The following is a 16,936-nucleotide window of genomic DNA, read 5'->3' on the forward strand; positions in this document are numbered from 1 at the left end:
GATTGTAATTTTTCCCTTAATTATATCATTCTGACCAGATGTTCACCCAAAAGCCAAAACTCCCCCTATACTTCTTTTAATATTCATGTATGAGGTTTACTAATGTTTTGAATTGACTTAGAGTATGAATCCTTAAAAATAGAACTTGCCAAATAATCGTGTACACCAGGGATTCTCAATCCTGGTCTCCAAAGCCCGGTGTCCTGCAGGTTTTCCTACCTAGTGTCCCTGCTGGAACACACCAGACTCAGACAAGCCCTGCATATGTCTGCTAAATACACATTGATTTAAATCAGGTGTGTTGCAGCTGGGATCCTTGGAAAACCTCCAGGACACCGGTCCTCGAAGACCTGGATTTAGGATCCTTGGTATACACAGTATACAGTAGTTATGCTACATTTTGGTGCAGATACTGAAGGATGTCAGCTTCCTCTGCTCTGTCGCTTCTTGTAAATGCTTCTTTGTCGCATTTTTATATTCCAAATGAACTCAAAGGTACTTGTATTGTTCCACTACTTCTCCAGGATGTAAACACTGACTTGTTTATTCCTATTACTTTTAGTTTGTGCTGAATATGAGGTGATTGTTTTCAATTCATCACTCATATTGAATGACCAGTCCCCTGAACTCAGCTTCTTGTCCATCACTCATACAACCCACAACTACAGTCTACAGGGTCATCAGAGTATTTCTGGAGATGATAGGACATCAAGACTTTGTATAGAAAGTCTCGGTGATTAAGATATTTTAATGGACTTTTAAACGATCCCTTTTCTTCCATTTTTATAGTTCAGTAATTCCTTCCAGGATTTTATTTATTCATGTAGTCCACATTTAATATTGGCTTTAAATTGTGCAGAACCATTAAAGGATTTTAAACTTCTCACAGCATTAAATGTTATGTAAAAAGCACATCACATTTAATTGAATAAAACTGATTTCTCGTCAACTACACTTTATCTGCACATTCATGTCAAAATCCTTTTGTCAATTGTTTGCAAACCAACATACAGCTGGATTCTTCCCACATGTTCAGCTTAATGCCCTGCATGTGGGATTTAGTGACGTCTAGTGGTAAACTTGTATACAAACCATAATCTTAAAACTCCCCCTTTCATTTACAAAGGTTACATTTCAGATAACTCTAAAACAAATAATCTACATGAAGTCTAAGACTTGTTTGTCCAGTTGGAACTACGGCAGCAGAAGAGTGCAAGATGGCAACATCTTTAGAGATGGCCTCATATCAAACCATCATCAATAAGTAGAAAAACCCTCCACACATACTGCATTTCTTTACACCTACTTTGTAACTTTACACTGAAAAGTCAAATCCATAAAAGAGCAATCTACATTATTTGTGTAAAAAAAAAAAAAAAAAGACCAAATTTATTCCCGTTATCAAATCGTTTTATTGGACTGATTTCCCATCTCTGAAGAACATTGTTCACAGTTGAACTATTTTAAAGTTGAGCTTTATCTTTTGTTACTTTGCCAACCTGAAATAAGACTTGAAAGCTTTTATCTATATAAACAAAGGCTGTCACATATATTCAAATGAAAAGTGACCTCCTTTTATCACTTTCAAAACATTCACAAATGCTGACTGCACCACATCTGCCATCCAGGATTGAGTCTTATGGTTTCTTCACATTGTCACTGTGGCCTTTTACACATTTAATTTAAATGACCTTGGTTAAACTACAGAAAAATAAGCCACATTTGAACAAAGATGAAACATCTGTTGCCGAGTTTTAATGTGCCAACTCTAGGCGACTCACAAACACTAACAAGTCATCATCAGTCTCTTTGGGGGCATCAAACACACACTAACCAGTCATTATCCACCGTTGTCAGGCTCTTGGTTGTAGAAAAGGGACTATTATGGTTTAGGTTTAAAATTAGTTACATTTTACAAAGCCTTGGAGATCTTCCAGGAACTTGATGTACTCTTGATGCTCGATGGCGGTGCTCAGCTCCATAAGTTCATCAGCGAAGGTGTTGTCAACACCACGGTCAGCCAGGAAGTCCATGAGGTGGTCATACAGCGCCTGAAAATAATGTAACAGTCTTAAGGATAGAAAGATGGAGCCCTTGTATTTTTTTTTTTTTAATTCAGTGTAGCAGCTCTTACCCAGTCCAGAGAGTCTGTGTTAAGTGTGTAGCTGGTTTCCTTCCAGTCTGAATCTCCCTCCGGCTGGAAACTGACTTCCCGGATAGCAAAGATGTCGCTGTCCTCCTCGCCCTCACCATGACTCATCTACAACATGGAAATTCAGCCTCTATAGTTACCTGAAACGTATATCTTTAAAGGTGGATTTCTTTTTATTATTTAATCACCTCATCTTCAGGAAAATGGCAATCAAATACAAGGACATGTTTTGCAGCCTGTTTAGTTACTTCCACCACAAAGTTGGGTGTGGACACAATTTCTGGCTGAAAAAAGGAAAGAGATTTCAAGTTAATCACCTTTCAGGCAGATGCACTGCTCATATTTTTTTATAAAAGCAGATCACAAATACAAGGAAGACTTCTAACGCTCACCTCTTCTGCTGATTTCTGCTGCTGCCCTTGCTCCGCCTCCTCTTCAAAGTTTGGTGGAATACTATTATTGACATTGAATGTGACGGTAATTCTGAAAAACAAAAGGAGAGTCAACAGTGAGCTCATTTACTGCCACAATTTTGTCTACACGGAATGAGTACATTTTGGGGGCCTTACTTTTCTCCAGAAACATTTTTTGTGAGTTTAGCCTCCGTGCCGTTCATCTCCAGCTCCCATCCACCTGACATTTTGGGAAGAGCTTTATTTTTCTGGATCTTTTTCTCTTCTTTGATTTCATCAGTCAGGAAGTCACCAAAGGCTTTGTCACCTGTTGAAAATAAGCAGCAACATTGTAGGAGGGTACCAGACCGTATACACAGCAATCTTGATGTCAAGATTTACCTCATTCAGTATAATTTTGAGTTTATCCAAAGAGGCACAATTATCAGCTTTTACTTGAGGAAAATTAAACCATGTTAATGTGTACTTGAAGCAAATTAACTACACTGTACATTGGATATGGCAAATGTCCCAAAAATGATATTCTATGGATCAGAGTGTCTTTCACTAAACTACTTAATGTTATCACATGCAAGAGGAGGGAGTCTATTAACAGCTTCCAATGACTTTAAGTAAACTAATCCCTGGTACTCAATGTTTCCACCTCTGAGTATCTGTACAGTACAAGGTAAACCAACTCTTCACAGTACAAGGATGCTACATTTCACACAAAGGGCCCCGTTTAATTATGTGCCATTTGCGTTTGTTCATTTATGATAAGTAGTAGGGTTGTGCCGAAATGCCTACGGCCGATTCGATTCGATTTTTGGGTGCTGATTCGATTTAAATTGCGATTTTCAAAATTTTTCAATATTACTGATTTTTGTATATTAAAAACAAAAAAAATTTACAAAACTTTTTTAGCTCGCCGTTTTCCTTGATTTCAATTAGGAGAAAACACAGTAGCCAGATCATAATTCTGCTGCTATAATGCCCAAGTAAAAAGATCAATTAAAAAAAAAAAGAAAAAAAAAAGCAATAAAAATGACAAAAATTTACAATGGATTATTTTTATTTATTGGGGGAAAACAATGATTTTATAATAAAAAGTCGATTTTGAAATTGTGAAGCAAAAAAATCCCGATTTTCGCACCCCTAATAATAAGTAGTGTTAAATTAATGACTTGTCAGCCTACATTTAAAACCACTTACTGACTGCAACAAGGAGTTAGCTCACCAGCTAATTGGCAACCTTAAAATAAAACCGGAATGTTACCTTCTGTGTGCAGCCCTCCACATCCACACGACCCCGATGGACTCAACACCTTAGAGCTGAACAGTTTGGGCCTGTATCCAGACGAAGCTCCGTTATTACTGAACATCCACAGAGACCGGGTGAAGGGCCGCGTTGTTGCCGAACTGGGAGAGCACAGTGTCGGACAGCTGAGCGGCAGAGCTCGCGCTGTGGATGTCGTAGCTGTAGAAAGGCGAACTGCGGCTCCAACCGCGCGCACTACCGACTTTAGCATGACTGTGTAAATGTAAAAAGCAGTGCAACAACAAAATAATTTGATTTAAGCTCACACAGGAAACCCTGAACACCACCCAGCACTACTGCTTCTGGAAGACACAGACAACACGTGTGGAAGGACACATTGACCTAGCGTCACTATGACCTCTGCACCGGAAGTAATACTTCAAAAGTGAAAAGGTTACCAATTTTAAAGAAAAAAATTAAAAATGTCATTTAAAACATTTTTTAAAAAAATAAATGGAAGATTAATAAATGAATAAATATTTTAAAATTATTACTCGTGATGCAGCTAGTGGTTTCCGCCTTGTGGCTACAGTAAGTATCGACCCAGTTTCCGTTTTGACTTCAGTAAAACTGGAAGGTTTGGCCAAAAAAACCACCTTAAAGTCTCTTTTATACAATCTGTGCTCTAAGCTAATGTAATAGAAAGCTTACGTAATATCTCCCAATAAAAACAGAGAGGACTTGGAAATCGATTAAAGCAGAATAATGTCTGATATGGAAACATCAGTTGCATCATTACTTCCCTGACACCGGATTAACAAATTTCTGAGCAGAAGTGGAAGACCGGTTGTGAAACAGTTGCATCATTAAAAGCATGTAGTTGTAATGCCAGCAGATGGTGCTGTTGGGCAACATGTTTAAACTCCCAATGGGTTGGTCACCATCACCATCTATCTTCTAAAAGGGTCACTGGGTTAAAACTTAGATATTTCCATGTGTCTCTCAGAATAATTGCTCAGGCAAACTTGTGCTCTGCAACAAATGGAAGACATATTTTTTATTATAAATTATAACAATTGTTATTTTTGAAAGACTACAAAAGAATAAACATATTTATGCTTAATAAATTCATCAAAGGCATGCATTAAATTTTCCTTTTACATGCAGACATGTAAAATATGTGCAGATCTTTTTTTTTTTTCCCCCTTAAGAGATTCTGTAAACAAATGTACATCATATTTTGGCAATTCTCCACAGGGAACCATAGATGCATTTGGTGTCAAAGTTAAAAAATGTTTATGTAATTTATTCTGGTTAGTATATATTGTACAATCCTGAGTCCAGTTAAAAGAAAGGATACCAGTATTTTCCATCCTGTTCTTCAAGATGATATGATTTACATTCTAGAGCTTATTGAGGACCTGAGTGACCAGATCATTGCCTATCATCTCATGCACTGTATACACTAACAGTCAGCATACACATCTGTGTGGGGGCTGAGTACCTGTGCAACACTGTAGAGAGAAGACATGCCGATTCTCCTGACATGCATGTGACTTTGGGAACAAATGGCTTAAACTGATGAAGAAAAACAGCATGCACAAGCTAGCATAGCAAAGGCTGTATGTTAAATGTCATAGCAAAAAAAGTGTCACGATGTGAAAACTTATTAAATTTTTTTTTTGTTTTGTTTGGTTTTGATAGGTTAGCATAAACTTACAAACTTTGTAAATAAAAAGACCATTCTGTATCAGCTCCAAACTATCTGCTGAGAAAGTTTAAGACTTCTTTAAGCTTCTCATTGCTTCTAAAAGCTATTTTTTAAGTGGCAAACATAGCCTTTTTTATGAAAACAGCCATAACTGGTCTGTTACAGCATTTTGAACACTGTTAGTAGTTATCTTCGTTCAGTTTACAAAAATAAAAAGTAGCAGTTTGACTGTTTTTAGTCCAGTATTAAACATGCTTGTGTGAAGTAATCTGTGCTGTAAGACCACATGCAACACCTAACAAAGAACCTCCTAAATAGATGCTAAACATGTAGCTGAATGGTGAGATGGAATTCTGTTGCACAGAAGCAGCGCAGCCTTTAACAACTGATTGTTTAAGGCCGCGCGGACAACTTGACAGAGGCCTTGACATGCAGATCAGAAGTGCTAACAGAAACAGGTCCATGTCAGCTCAGAGGTAGAGGAGTTCAGGAAAGTTCACAACATACTTTATCCTACACTGACTTGCAAAAAAACCCCCAGGACATTAGGATTTGAGGCAGACGTCCTGTTAGCTCTTTGTGAGGTGCAGTTTGCGGCCGAAGTACTCCGGCGCTGCATCCAGCAGCCAGTCAGCGTCCACCAAACAGAGGTCTCTCATGTAGCACCGTGAAGTGTGCAAGAGCTCATTAAAGATGACATAGGACGGCTTGGCCTGGAAAAGGACGGACGAGGGGTGGATAGCCACGGGCTGGTGGGTGTCCAGAGCCAAGTAGCTGCCGTCAGGCTGCAGCTCTGCAGCGTTGGTGAACATCCCGTGAGCGAGGCAGCGGCGAATGTTTCCCATTTCTGATCCACACGACTCCAGCTTCAGATTCAGCTGGGAAGATGGGAAGTGTTTGGTTAAAAGAGGTCAAATGAACTGGTTTGGTCAAGCAATTCAATCTATCAGAGATGTGGTACACACACAAGCAAGATCATCCTTAACAAGATCTCTGCATCACCAATCCTCCTTTTGACTGATGGAGGGGAGGTGTTTATTGCCATGTCCCCTGTCCCTTTACTGCAGATAAAGACATCCATTTTACCCAGTCCTCCATCTAATATCAACCACATCATCAACAACGTAGGATCTTCATTTTCAACAGGCAGTCATCTTTCTACATGTTCATGGCCATGAACTACACAAAAGCATCTGTGATTAATCACCAAGTCACTGAACAAATCATCCACACTCCCTGACTGCTTCTTTAAACTCAATATTACCATGTTCAGGTGGAGATGTTAATTCCATTTCCCTCATCACACTGGCTAGTTTCTGGGAGGGTGATCACTTACACTGACTCCTCCTTCCTGCCCACTTATTTCTATTTCTTTTGTTAAGCCATTTGTATTTTCAGGCACATTTTAAGTCTCCTATTGCCAAACTCCCTGTGATGGACAGGTGAGCTGTCCAGGGTGTACCCTGCCTCTCACCCAAAGACTGCTGGGATAGACTCCAGCATCCCGGTACCCATAAGAAAATTAAAAATGAAGCAAATGGATGGATGGATATTCTCAAACTCTGATCCTTCATTGCTCAACATGTTTGCTTCTCTTCCCATTTTGTGAGGATTTACCTCAAAAATTAGACACAGCTTATCTTTTATCACTCCGTGTTGAACTGCTTACTCAAAGGAAGATAACCTTTCTACGGTTTTGGCAAAATGCAGTGTGTAAAACATTATTTCTATTTGTCTCTAATCATTTTACTAAAATAACTTTTGATTCTCTCAGAATGAGAAATTTATGTCTACTTGCTGAGGGTCCACATATATGGCAGCTGCCATATCAATAAAATAAACAACTACTTGATCTTTGATATCAACAAAACTGGATGGTTGACTTCAGGAGTAACGAGAATAAACTTAGACATAGACATATATACTGTCTACACCTTGGCAGAAAAGGTGGTGGAGGAATACTAGTACCTCAGAGTTCAGCTAGACAACAAACTAGACTGGAAATGCAGCACAAAGACACTTAAGAAAGGACGGAGGAGATTCTGCTTCTTAAAAAGCTGAGATCATTCAGCATCTGCCCCCAAATGTAGCTCATCTTCTATAAGTCTGTTGAGGAAAGTGCAACCAACTTTTCACTTATCGGGCAGCAGCATCAGAAACAGCAAGATGGCAGGTTCTGTGCTGGGGAAAAACTCTGGAGCCGCTGGAGCTGATTGTCCAGTAAGAATACCTGCACAAGCTGCTAAAGACGATTTCTCCCATTCTCTACACAACACTTTTTTATAAAGAACAACAAAACCTTGCTATGAAATGAATTTCCCTCTGGGATTAATGAAGCATATTTCACTTAATTAAATTTCATTTCATATTTGAGCCACAATTTTTACTAAGGTGTCTCGAAAGGGACAAACAACCCAGTTTAAAACTGCAGTGGTGATTGCATTTAAAAAATGCTAGAGCAACAATTAGGATAGGTAGTGCCTTCAGAAGATCATATAAGACAGCACACATGAACACAGTGTTGAAGTAATTACTTGTTGCGCAGTCACTGCTACACCTGAGGCCACTGAATCCACTCACAGATGAAAATAAGTTTACTTCCAGAAGAATTTTGGCAACTGACAGCCACCGTTCATCCACTTGTGCTTGGCATTTGAAGTCATTTATATGCCCATCTGTACCACTAGATGTCAGTGATTCTTACAAACTGTACCTTTAAATAGTTATGTCCAACAGCTCATCACATTTTGCACAACTATTTGCTTTAGAAATACTAATTACAAGTTTTCTTGTATGACTTGATTCCACACTGTGTGTTTTTCCATTCATTTACAATGGCAGTGGAGCTCTCATGCAAATAGTTTACCTACCAATAGAAATGAGTTGTGTGTGTGTGCGTGTGTGTGTGTGTGTGTGTGTGTGTGTGAAGATCAAACCTCAAATACTGTAATTAATGTTACTATTTTTTTTTGGTCTTCATTGCCAAACAACATGTCAGCCCTTCCTGTTTGTTGAGTCAGAGTCTTACTTAACGAATTATCTGAACACATCATTGCTGAGTCAAGAGAACAACAGATGTTTACCTTGAGGCAGATTTCTCTTAACTGTGCTTGGACCTCTTTCACCAGACCCATGTTCCTGCTGTTGACGAAGTTCTCCCGACACCACTCCTTCAGATGTAGACATGCGATACATTTCAAAGTGAGCAGCGGTATTTCCGTGTTTACTTTAGTCATGTACATTTACAAACTCCTACCTTATTACCGGAGACTTTCTTGAACGCTCTGTAAATGTTGAGCAGTGTTACGTGGTCTCCCTCACTGGAGGCGAACTTCTTGCGTGCTGCGAGGACTTCCTCCCGCCTGGCCGGAGGGTTGTACAGCACGGTGTCCACTGAGAGCAGAGACACAATGCTCAGGATCTCCTCGGAGCAGGAGTAGTCCGGGGACATTAGGATGGTCTGTGAGACAAAGCATACGAGACAGAAGTGTAGAGATAAATTTTTCTGCACAATGTAGATTTTTTGGAGGCAAAATATACAAAAAAGATCAGAGCAGAAGCAGATCACTTTACTTTGGCATATCTGGGCTCAAGAGGAAAGCTGGCCATCTTCTTCCCCAAAGCAGTGAGGAGAATTCGCCCTTCTTTTCTTTCCACGGCTCCCAGCAGCTCCAAATGCTCCGCAGCAGAACGGATGGCCTCTGGGATAAACAAGACACATTGCTACCACTGCAAGTCCTGCACGGACCGGAAATGTACAGAGGCTCATGACCAATGGCATATCACCTGGAGAAGGCTTGGACATAAAGTCGAAATTCATCACATCTGGAATCCCTAGTGCCATGAGTTGCAGCATCACACCGGCCAAGTTACACCTGCAAAAGGCACGCACACGCACGCACACACACACACACACACACACACACACACACACACACACACACACACACACACACACACACACACACACACACACACACACACAGGGAGCAGAAAAGCTATTTAATCACTCTGACCTAGAAATATCAACACACAGAAGCTGCTGATCCGCACGCAGCGAGCATCTCAGACTTTGTGTTCTACCTCTGGATCTCAGGCACCGTCATAGGGATGAGATTGTCGAACTCCTGCTCCGTGTAGAGCCGGTAGCAGAAGCCGGAGTCCTCCCTGCCAGCCCGACCCGCTCGCTGCCATGCCTGCGCCTTCGAAACCCGCTGCACTGCCAGCACCTCCAGTCCGCTGTCTGAGAGCCAAACATTTACACACAAATACATGAACCAACAATGCAAAACACGGAGAAGCCTCTGCTTTAGAAATAAAGATGGTAAATATCAGGAGGGTTATGAAGTGAAGTGAGTCAAGCTTAAAACACCACATTCGAGCACTATGATACTTTCTTGAACAGATGAGTATGGCTGCGGAGGGAACTAAATAATCAGAGTAAAGCAAATACTCTGTAGATTAATCTCTGATAAAGACTCACATGTGCTTTATTATTATTACCTGAATGAACTACGATGTTACACTGCTTACAAATCTACTTCTCCAGTTTCTTTTCTCTCAGCAATGAAAACGAAAGAGCCGGATGGCATCAGAAATGCAATTTCCATAAAAACAAACTTTTTCCAAGGATGCAAGATAATTGTCGAACATCTTAAAATTGAAGAGTTTGTAATGTAATAAAGATGCTCCACAATCATAAAAGTCTCCAGATGCAAAGGACAAACTCATAAAAGTTAGCATCAGCTTGTAGTTGCTGATGCTAGCTGTTTAACATCAACACCCAAAAGAAGGAGCTGCTTTCCCGGCTCTGGCGGTTTTTAAAGTAATTTACCATCAGGAGGATAAAACTTAAGGTTTAAAAAGATAGTTGAGAACTAAATGTCTTCCTCAGTATCAGAAAACTACGTGAGGAAAGGTTCGGCATGTTTTTTTGATTTTCTTTTCAGCAGAACCTGAAACACACTCCGGTAATAAGGTTCTTACTCAGACCGTAAGAACAGCTCAACCACAAAGTGGTAGAAGAGAGGTCCTAACCATTCCTGATGTTTTAAACAGTAGTCAGATTGTATAGAATCATCCTTCTTCTCACTATTCCTTATGTACGCATGATCTAAATCACTACATTCAATCCTTGCTTTATAAATCAACATTTTCAGATGCCCTGTGGTGGGTTTGGGTCCTTCTGGAAAGCCTACAAGATAAAATACTAAAAAAGTGAAGTAAGCATTGAGCTGATATCTTCACATGTAAATACATGTGTGATGACTGAATCATCTCACCGGGATTGAACCGTTTGGCCTTCACCATCCCTGTGTCTATGACGTATTTGATCCCAGAGATTGTAACTGATGTCTCTGCAATATTGGTGGAGAGGATGACCTTCCTGCAGCCCTGGAAGGCAGCAGATGGGACAAACTTTTTTTTTAAAAAAAGCTGCAGCATAATGTCAAATGCACAAATAAGAACAATAGAGCACCGTGCTCCATCATCAAGGACCACTACAGAATAAGAGTGCATGTCCACACTGTTGATCTCATGTGTTTACAGATGAATTTACCTTTGGAGCTGGCTGGAAGACCCTGAGCTGCTGTGCTGGGGGTAGAGACGCATACAAAGGGATGACTACCATGGGGCCACAGCTATCAGGAAGATGCTTGGCGATGTCTCGACATGTCCTCGCCAGAGCCTCAATCTCCTCTTGACCTGTCATGAAAACTAGGATGTCGTGGGAAGGTGGTGCCTCCTGTGCACAAGCAATGAGGACAGCATGTCAAAAAGGATCATCTCACTTATTTAAGTGTGCAACAAAACTGTAAACATACAGATTCTCTGCAAAGCTGAAGGGAAAAGAGGTCAAGCGCATGTTCGGCTTTGATTTAAACTTACATAAACGTAAGATTCAGTGGGCGAGATCTGTTTTGTCAGGAGCCTTAGCTTATCAGTTAACCAGTAACACTAGGTGTTTCTCTCCTAAAGAAAGTGAAGGCTACCTGGTGGATTTGGAAAATAGAAACAAGTGCAGCTTGCAGATAGTCCGACTGAGTCTGCTTGGTGTAGTAGATCTGAATGGGGTGCTGTCTTCCCTCTAGGTACAACACAGGCGACTTGTTGAAGTACTCGGAGAACAAATCCACATCCATTGTGGCCGACATCACTATGACCTGTTACGAAAAAGACAAGAAAAGTTTTCAGGTGTGTGAACAGAAACTTTTAAAACAGAGAAACCTGAAGCTCCGACATCATCCTCCTACCTTCAGGGGGATCTTATTTTGTTCTCTGCGTCTGCGCTGAGCGGTCTTAACCACACCAAATAAGACATCCGTGTGCACAGTGCGCTCGTGAGCTTCATCCAGGACCACTACAGTGTAGCGCAGCAGTAAGGGGTCTCCGATGGCCTCGCGCAGGAGCATGCCATCTGTCATGAACTTCAGCTTTGTTTCTGAAGAGGTGACATCTTCAAATCGCACCGTGTAGCCAACCTAAAAGGAAGACTTGAAATTAATGCCACAACACAAGAAGTTTGATATATGCAGAGTTATGGGTTTGTTTGTTTGTTTTTTTAATGTTTTGGATACCAGCTTGCCAAGTTGAGTTCTCTTCTCTTCTGCTACTCTTCCTGCCAATGAGATTGCAGCAACTCGACGTGGCTGCGTGATGGCGACTATGCCCTGACGGCCGATACCTGCTTCATACAGATACTGAGGGATCTGAGTGGTCTTTCCAGAGCCAGTCTCACCTGAAGCACAAGGACACAAAAATGTGACAAATCTATTTAAAAAAAAAAAAAAAAAAGCATTGCACAGCTCACTGCTGTGTAGTAATACAATTCAATTCAATACAATTCAATTCAATTCAGGCTTTATTAAGGACATAGAATCTAGGTCCTTAGAATTTAAATAAATAAATAAATAAATAAAATCAAATGGAAAAAAAAAAAACCAAAATGGTAGATACAATTAAAAAAAAAAAAGAAGTGCAATGCAAGAAGACTTACAAACATAGTGCCAGTTTGTCCCATATTAAATGTGAACCTGACAGAGCTTATTCTAGGACAGACCAGAGCTTGTACAATATCATTAGACAGTTTCAGAGCTCTGCAAATGAATGCAAAGCTCCCATGCTTTCATTAAAAACTGCATTTACTATAAATGTGCAAATTAATCTGCATTTCAAAGTGGACTTTAGCTGGCAGTCTGAACCATGGTGTAGTAGTGTTGGATAACAGTTCTTTACCGATTACAATGGCACTGTGAAGCTGCCTCAGCTGGTTCAGCAGCTGAGGTTTCGCCTGGTAGATCGGAAGCTGTTTCCTCTGGACGTCTATAGGAATGGTCACATTTCCCTTTCGAGGCAGCAGCATTCCAGGTTTATTCTTCTCGAGGCGGAAAAAAACAGACCCCGGCTTGAACCTTTTCGCCGGAGGAGGGTCGGGGTCGTGGGGCATGGTCTAGAGGAAGGAGCCGTGGAAACGAAAACCTCTGCTGCTTTTTCTTGCGACTCTTTGGTGTCAAATAGAAATTAAAGAAAAGTTTTGTCTTCCTCGCCGAGAGACGAGCGTCAATGCGGATGTTTTGCTACCTCTGCAAAAACGTCACCACGTGGTCACATTCAGCGCACGCGTTTGACGTCATCGGCCTGTCGCGTTCAGAGAATGAAGTGAATGTATGGAAGACAAATAATACCTTATATAATGTCATTTTATCTATCTATCTATCTATCTATCTATCTATCTATCTAGCTGTCTACAGACTGAAAAAGCAGGATAATTTATTTTTAATGCAGTTTTTTTAAATATACTATTTTACTGGCAGGGCTAAAAGCTAAAAAGTACCAAATAAATGTAACATGCTAAACAATTTATTCTGTTTTCTTTTGTTTGATATTATTTCACTCCATTTTATTATTTAATTTTTATTTATCTTTTTTTAAATTTATTTAATTCTTATAATATTATCCCACTAGAGGTAAAAAAGAAAAAAAAAAAAGAAAGAAAGAAACAAATATACACTGTGTCTGTTAAATGTGCAGAATTTACAAATAAAGGTTTAACTCTTCATACCCATGACTTGGTTGGACACATTACTAGTGAAATATTTGTTTGTCTGTGGCAGTGATTGAAGCCAAACAAATCAGGATCCTACAATGCATGTAGTTTAAAAAGGTTATGGCTGCTTCTTTAAATTTTGCTTAATTGTTTAGATGGTTGCTTTGGTTGAATTATCAGTTAAATATTTACTGGAAAGAAGATTTTGTTTTTATTTTTATTTATTTTTTTGTTATTTAATATTATATATGCCACCTTTTTTCAGTCTTTAGTAATACTATCATATGGAATTACTTTTAATACATTATTGCAAAATAATCCTCCAGTTATGAAGGTTAGGAATAACAAAAACCATATTGTGAATATATATTTTGCATTTTAAATTTCCTTAAAATTTTTTAACTCCAAAATGATGAAAGCTAGTGTATTGCTTTTCAGTAATTTCCAGCAGATGGGAATAGAAATTGGTGTTGATCATTTTTTTCCCTAAGAAAAACAACCACAAATTTAAACCACTACTTTTTTTTTTTTTTTTTTTTTTTTAAATTAAATGCTTCTTTTTCATTGCAATACATTTTCTGAGACCTGACTATGAAACTGTAACAGTTAGCTTTGTGGATTTGTTTTATTATTTTACATTCTGTCATGGCGTCAAGGCCTGAAAGAGAGCTCAAAGTTGTACAAACATAATCTGACAGGATCACCTTTTCCCTCAGGGGAATAACAAGGTTATAAAGCTCAATGGAAAATGTAAGCAAACACAACAGTGGAATATTGTTTTTCTTTATTCATCTGCAGCTTGACTAGCTCTTATCATGCTTCCTTCAGCCGTATTTACATTGAGAAAAATAACAAAAATCTGTAGTGGAAACGTTTAATCTGTGACAATCTGGCTGTTGAATCAAACTTTAGATTTTGTTTCACTTTACTTTCAACAGACTTTTGGACTGTAGTGGTTCAATTTGTGGAAGGAATGTCGAAACCTGCTTACCGCAGAAAACAGGTAATTAAGAAATTCACAGGAAATTGTGTAACATACTTGGTAACTTGGTCCTGACAAGCAAAAATATCGTTTATTTTTCTCCTGATTTTGTCATTCAGTGACATGTTTGCCAAGATAAGCAGCAACTTTTTAAAAAAAATTTTTTTTTTCCAGCAAAGAGATTCTTTTTAAGCTAAATCCATGACAGCTACTGACAGTCTGTTAGTTTGACACTTTGCTGCTCAAACAGCCTAAGAATAAATTAACTTATTTGTTATTTTACTTTAACACCATCCCATGCAGTGTCAATATTAACTGTTATCAACCCGAGGTTCAAATTAACAGTAACAATTGCTACTTGGATCTGAAAGCACACCTGATGTTTTTGTTCAGGATTTAAGTGAAAAGTTTCTCAGACTTTTCCATAATACATGTTGTTGCCACGAACATTAACAATCATCACAGCATGAATTCTGCCAGTTATCACAATTGTTTTTTTTCTTTTTTCTTTTCTTTCCTTTTCTATCCAGCAACATCTCCCCACTACAGCTGTCTGGATTGCCATAGAGCTGTTATTGGCAGATGGTCAGTAATGACCTGGCACTCCAGGTCAGGCTGGTCTGAGAAAATGAAACTCTCTAATTCAAGGACGGACTACTCTGGGAAAGTTGGGAGGAACTTCTGTGTTTTTCAGCTGCTCCAGCAAGCAGTTTAACAAAATATACAAATTGAACTCGCTCTGGACAGTCAGAAAGCTCCAACATTCAGATGTGTAAACAGTTAGCGTGTGACCTGTTTCTCTTTTATAAATAACACTTTTACTTGGTTCAGCAACGTCATTGTTTTCTTCATTTCTCTGTAGACGCTGGTAAAGAGAAAAGTTCTACAACTTAACATTCCTGAGATTTTGACCCATATGAACATAATAGAATTATGCAGTGACTGCAGATTTATTGAATGAACATACAGGAAGAAGAAGGGTACACTGTGGTCATAAAAGGCCATGGACATGGTAAGAAACAATACTCAGATTGCCTTTTAAACTGTACTATACATGCTTGTTTTGTACTGAGGGGAGCAAAGTGTGCCAAGACAACATAATCCACATTACACCACCAGCACATACAACTGCATGCCAAGAGTAAGACACTGACTCATTAATCCACATCCAGAATTTACCACAGGGACATCAGAATGCAGGTGAATGGTGACAGGGAGAGGGAAGGTCCATACAGGGTTACGATACAATACAATCTGCCATCGGCAACAATGAGGAGGCCATAATAAAATCTTTTTTTTTTTTTTTTTTTCTCTTGTCCAGCATTTAAGCAGGCAAGATGGATTTTCTGGATGCTGTATTCTGCTGGGCAAATTTATTTTGCCAAGAGAAGCATCATAGGTATAATGCTCCCCTTGATATTCTGGATTTTTATTTTATTTTTCTATTTATTTTGCATAATTGTTTGTATTACAAAGTTTGTACTGCTGGACCGGACTGGAGAGGACAGAAGAGGGACAGAAAGAGAATGGAAAAGAAAAGAAAAGAAAAGACACCTCGTAGAGACAAAAAGAGAGAAAGAAAGACAAAAGAAAGAATGAGAAAGAGAATGACCTACATACATTTGCATGTACATAAGCACGCATACCCGCTTATCTATACAGATATCTATACACCTATACATTTTGTATAGGTATATACACACACCAGCCATAATGAAATCTGCAACAGTCAGATATCTGCAACGAGTAAGCCAAGTCCTGAGAAGCCAACTCAATGGTGAATACAAGATCCTGGCAATGCCCTGCCAGTGATCCGATTCACCTGGTAGGATAATAAGCTGGCCATATGAGGAAGTTTAGACCACAAGTGTTAAAATGTGAAAGAAGCTCATCTCAAACTGTGTCCAGTAGCGCTACACAAAGCACAAAGAGGGAGGCAGAGGACTCAGAGCATCCAAGATGACAATTCAAGCTCCATAAACACATTGAAAAGGTAAAGCACCAAATGAATGTTTCAGGTACTGAAAACTGGAACTGTTAGAGGAACCAAAATGGAAAAACAAACTGAAAGCACTAACCACCGACAGATAACTGAAGTGGTTATGAACTATTGTTGTTATTATTCTTATTGTTCTTCTTCTTATTATTCATATTATTATTGTTATATGGCTCTATAATAAGGATAATAGAGCCATATAACACCTTTAGCAATCCATGTAAAATCCCCACAAATCCTTGCAAACCCACTGGATTCTCAGGATAGCCATTTGGTAGTCATTTCCTGAAAATATTCATGTGTTTTGGAGCAAAAATGGTTTTAAACTGATTTTGATCAGCACTTTAAAATTAATTCCAATATACATCCCATTGACTAATCTCTGGAGATTACAAAGC

At 39.2% G+C, this 16,936-nt stretch overlaps 2 protein-coding genes across 2 annotated transcripts; both read right to left on the reverse strand.

Moving 5' to 3' along the window:
* Nucleotides 1-1,365: 1,365 nt before the first annotated feature.
* c1qbp (complement component 1, q subcomponent binding protein) lies at nt 1,366-4,203 on the reverse strand. Its single transcript, XM_079247193.1, has 6 exons — nt 3,821-4,203; nt 2,722-2,872; nt 2,545-2,635; nt 2,341-2,436; nt 2,135-2,260; nt 1,366-2,051 (listed from the first exon to the last, which is right to left on the reverse strand). Exons 1-6 carry the CDS (start codon nt 4,071-4,073, stop codon nt 1,902-1,904), a joined length of 867 nt encoding a protein of 288 aa, XP_079103319.1. The 5' UTR covers nt 4,074-4,203; the 3' UTR covers nt 1,366-1,901.
* Nucleotides 4,204-4,943: 740 nt separating this feature from the next.
* Nucleotides 4,944-13,059, reverse strand: dhx33 (DEAH (Asp-Glu-Ala-His) box polypeptide 33). Its single transcript, XM_079247185.1, has 12 exons — nt 12,750-13,059; nt 12,092-12,252; nt 11,768-11,995; nt 11,507-11,677; nt 11,074-11,259; nt 10,796-10,907; nt 9,597-9,756; nt 9,300-9,388; nt 9,087-9,214; nt 8,770-8,973; nt 8,597-8,683; nt 4,944-6,391 (listed from the first exon to the last, which is right to left on the reverse strand). The coding sequence occupies exons 1-12, from the start codon at nt 12,958-12,960 to the stop codon at nt 6,083-6,085; spliced, it is 2,046 nt and encodes a 681-aa protein (XP_079103311.1). The 5' UTR covers nt 12,961-13,059; the 3' UTR covers nt 4,944-6,082.
* Nucleotides 13,060-16,936: the final 3,877 nt, after the last annotated feature.

This window comes from Telmatherina bonti (genome assembly GCF_933228915.1).
Source record: "Telmatherina bonti genome assembly, chromosome: 10".
NCBI classification, from domain to species: domain Eukaryota; kingdom Metazoa; phylum Chordata; class Actinopteri; order Atheriniformes; family Telmatherinidae; genus Telmatherina; species Telmatherina bonti.

What these genes read in the sequence shown, in the direction of transcription:
- c1qbp (XM_079247193.1), bottom strand. Translation starts at nt 4,073, where the DNA reads ATGCTAAAGTCGGTAGTGCGCGCGGTTGGAGCCGCAGTTCGCCTTTCT. An exon ending in TGGAGGGCTGCACACAGAAG is followed by an intron (nt 2,873 to 3,820) that starts GTAACATTCCGG and finishes TATTTTCAACAG; the next exon opens with GTGACAAAGCCTTTGGTGAC. An exon ending in ACACAGACTCTCTGGACTGG is followed by an intron (nt 2,052 to 2,134) that starts GTAAGAGCTGCT and finishes CATTATTTTCAG; the next exon opens with GCGCTGTATGACCACCTCAT.
- dhx33 (XM_079247185.1), bottom strand. Translation starts at nt 12,960, where the DNA reads ATGCCCCACGACCCCGACCCTCCTCCGGCGAAAAGGTTCAAGCCGGGG. An exon ending in TCACAGTGCCATTGTAATCG is followed by an intron (nt 12,253 to 12,749) that starts GTAAAGAACTGT and finishes CTTGTGCTTCAG; the next exon opens with GTGAGACTGGCTCTGGAAAG. An exon ending in GAACTCAACTTGGCAAGCTG is followed by an intron (nt 11,996 to 12,091) that starts GTATCCAAAACA and finishes TCTTCCTTTTAG; the next exon opens with GTTGGCTACACGGTGCGATT.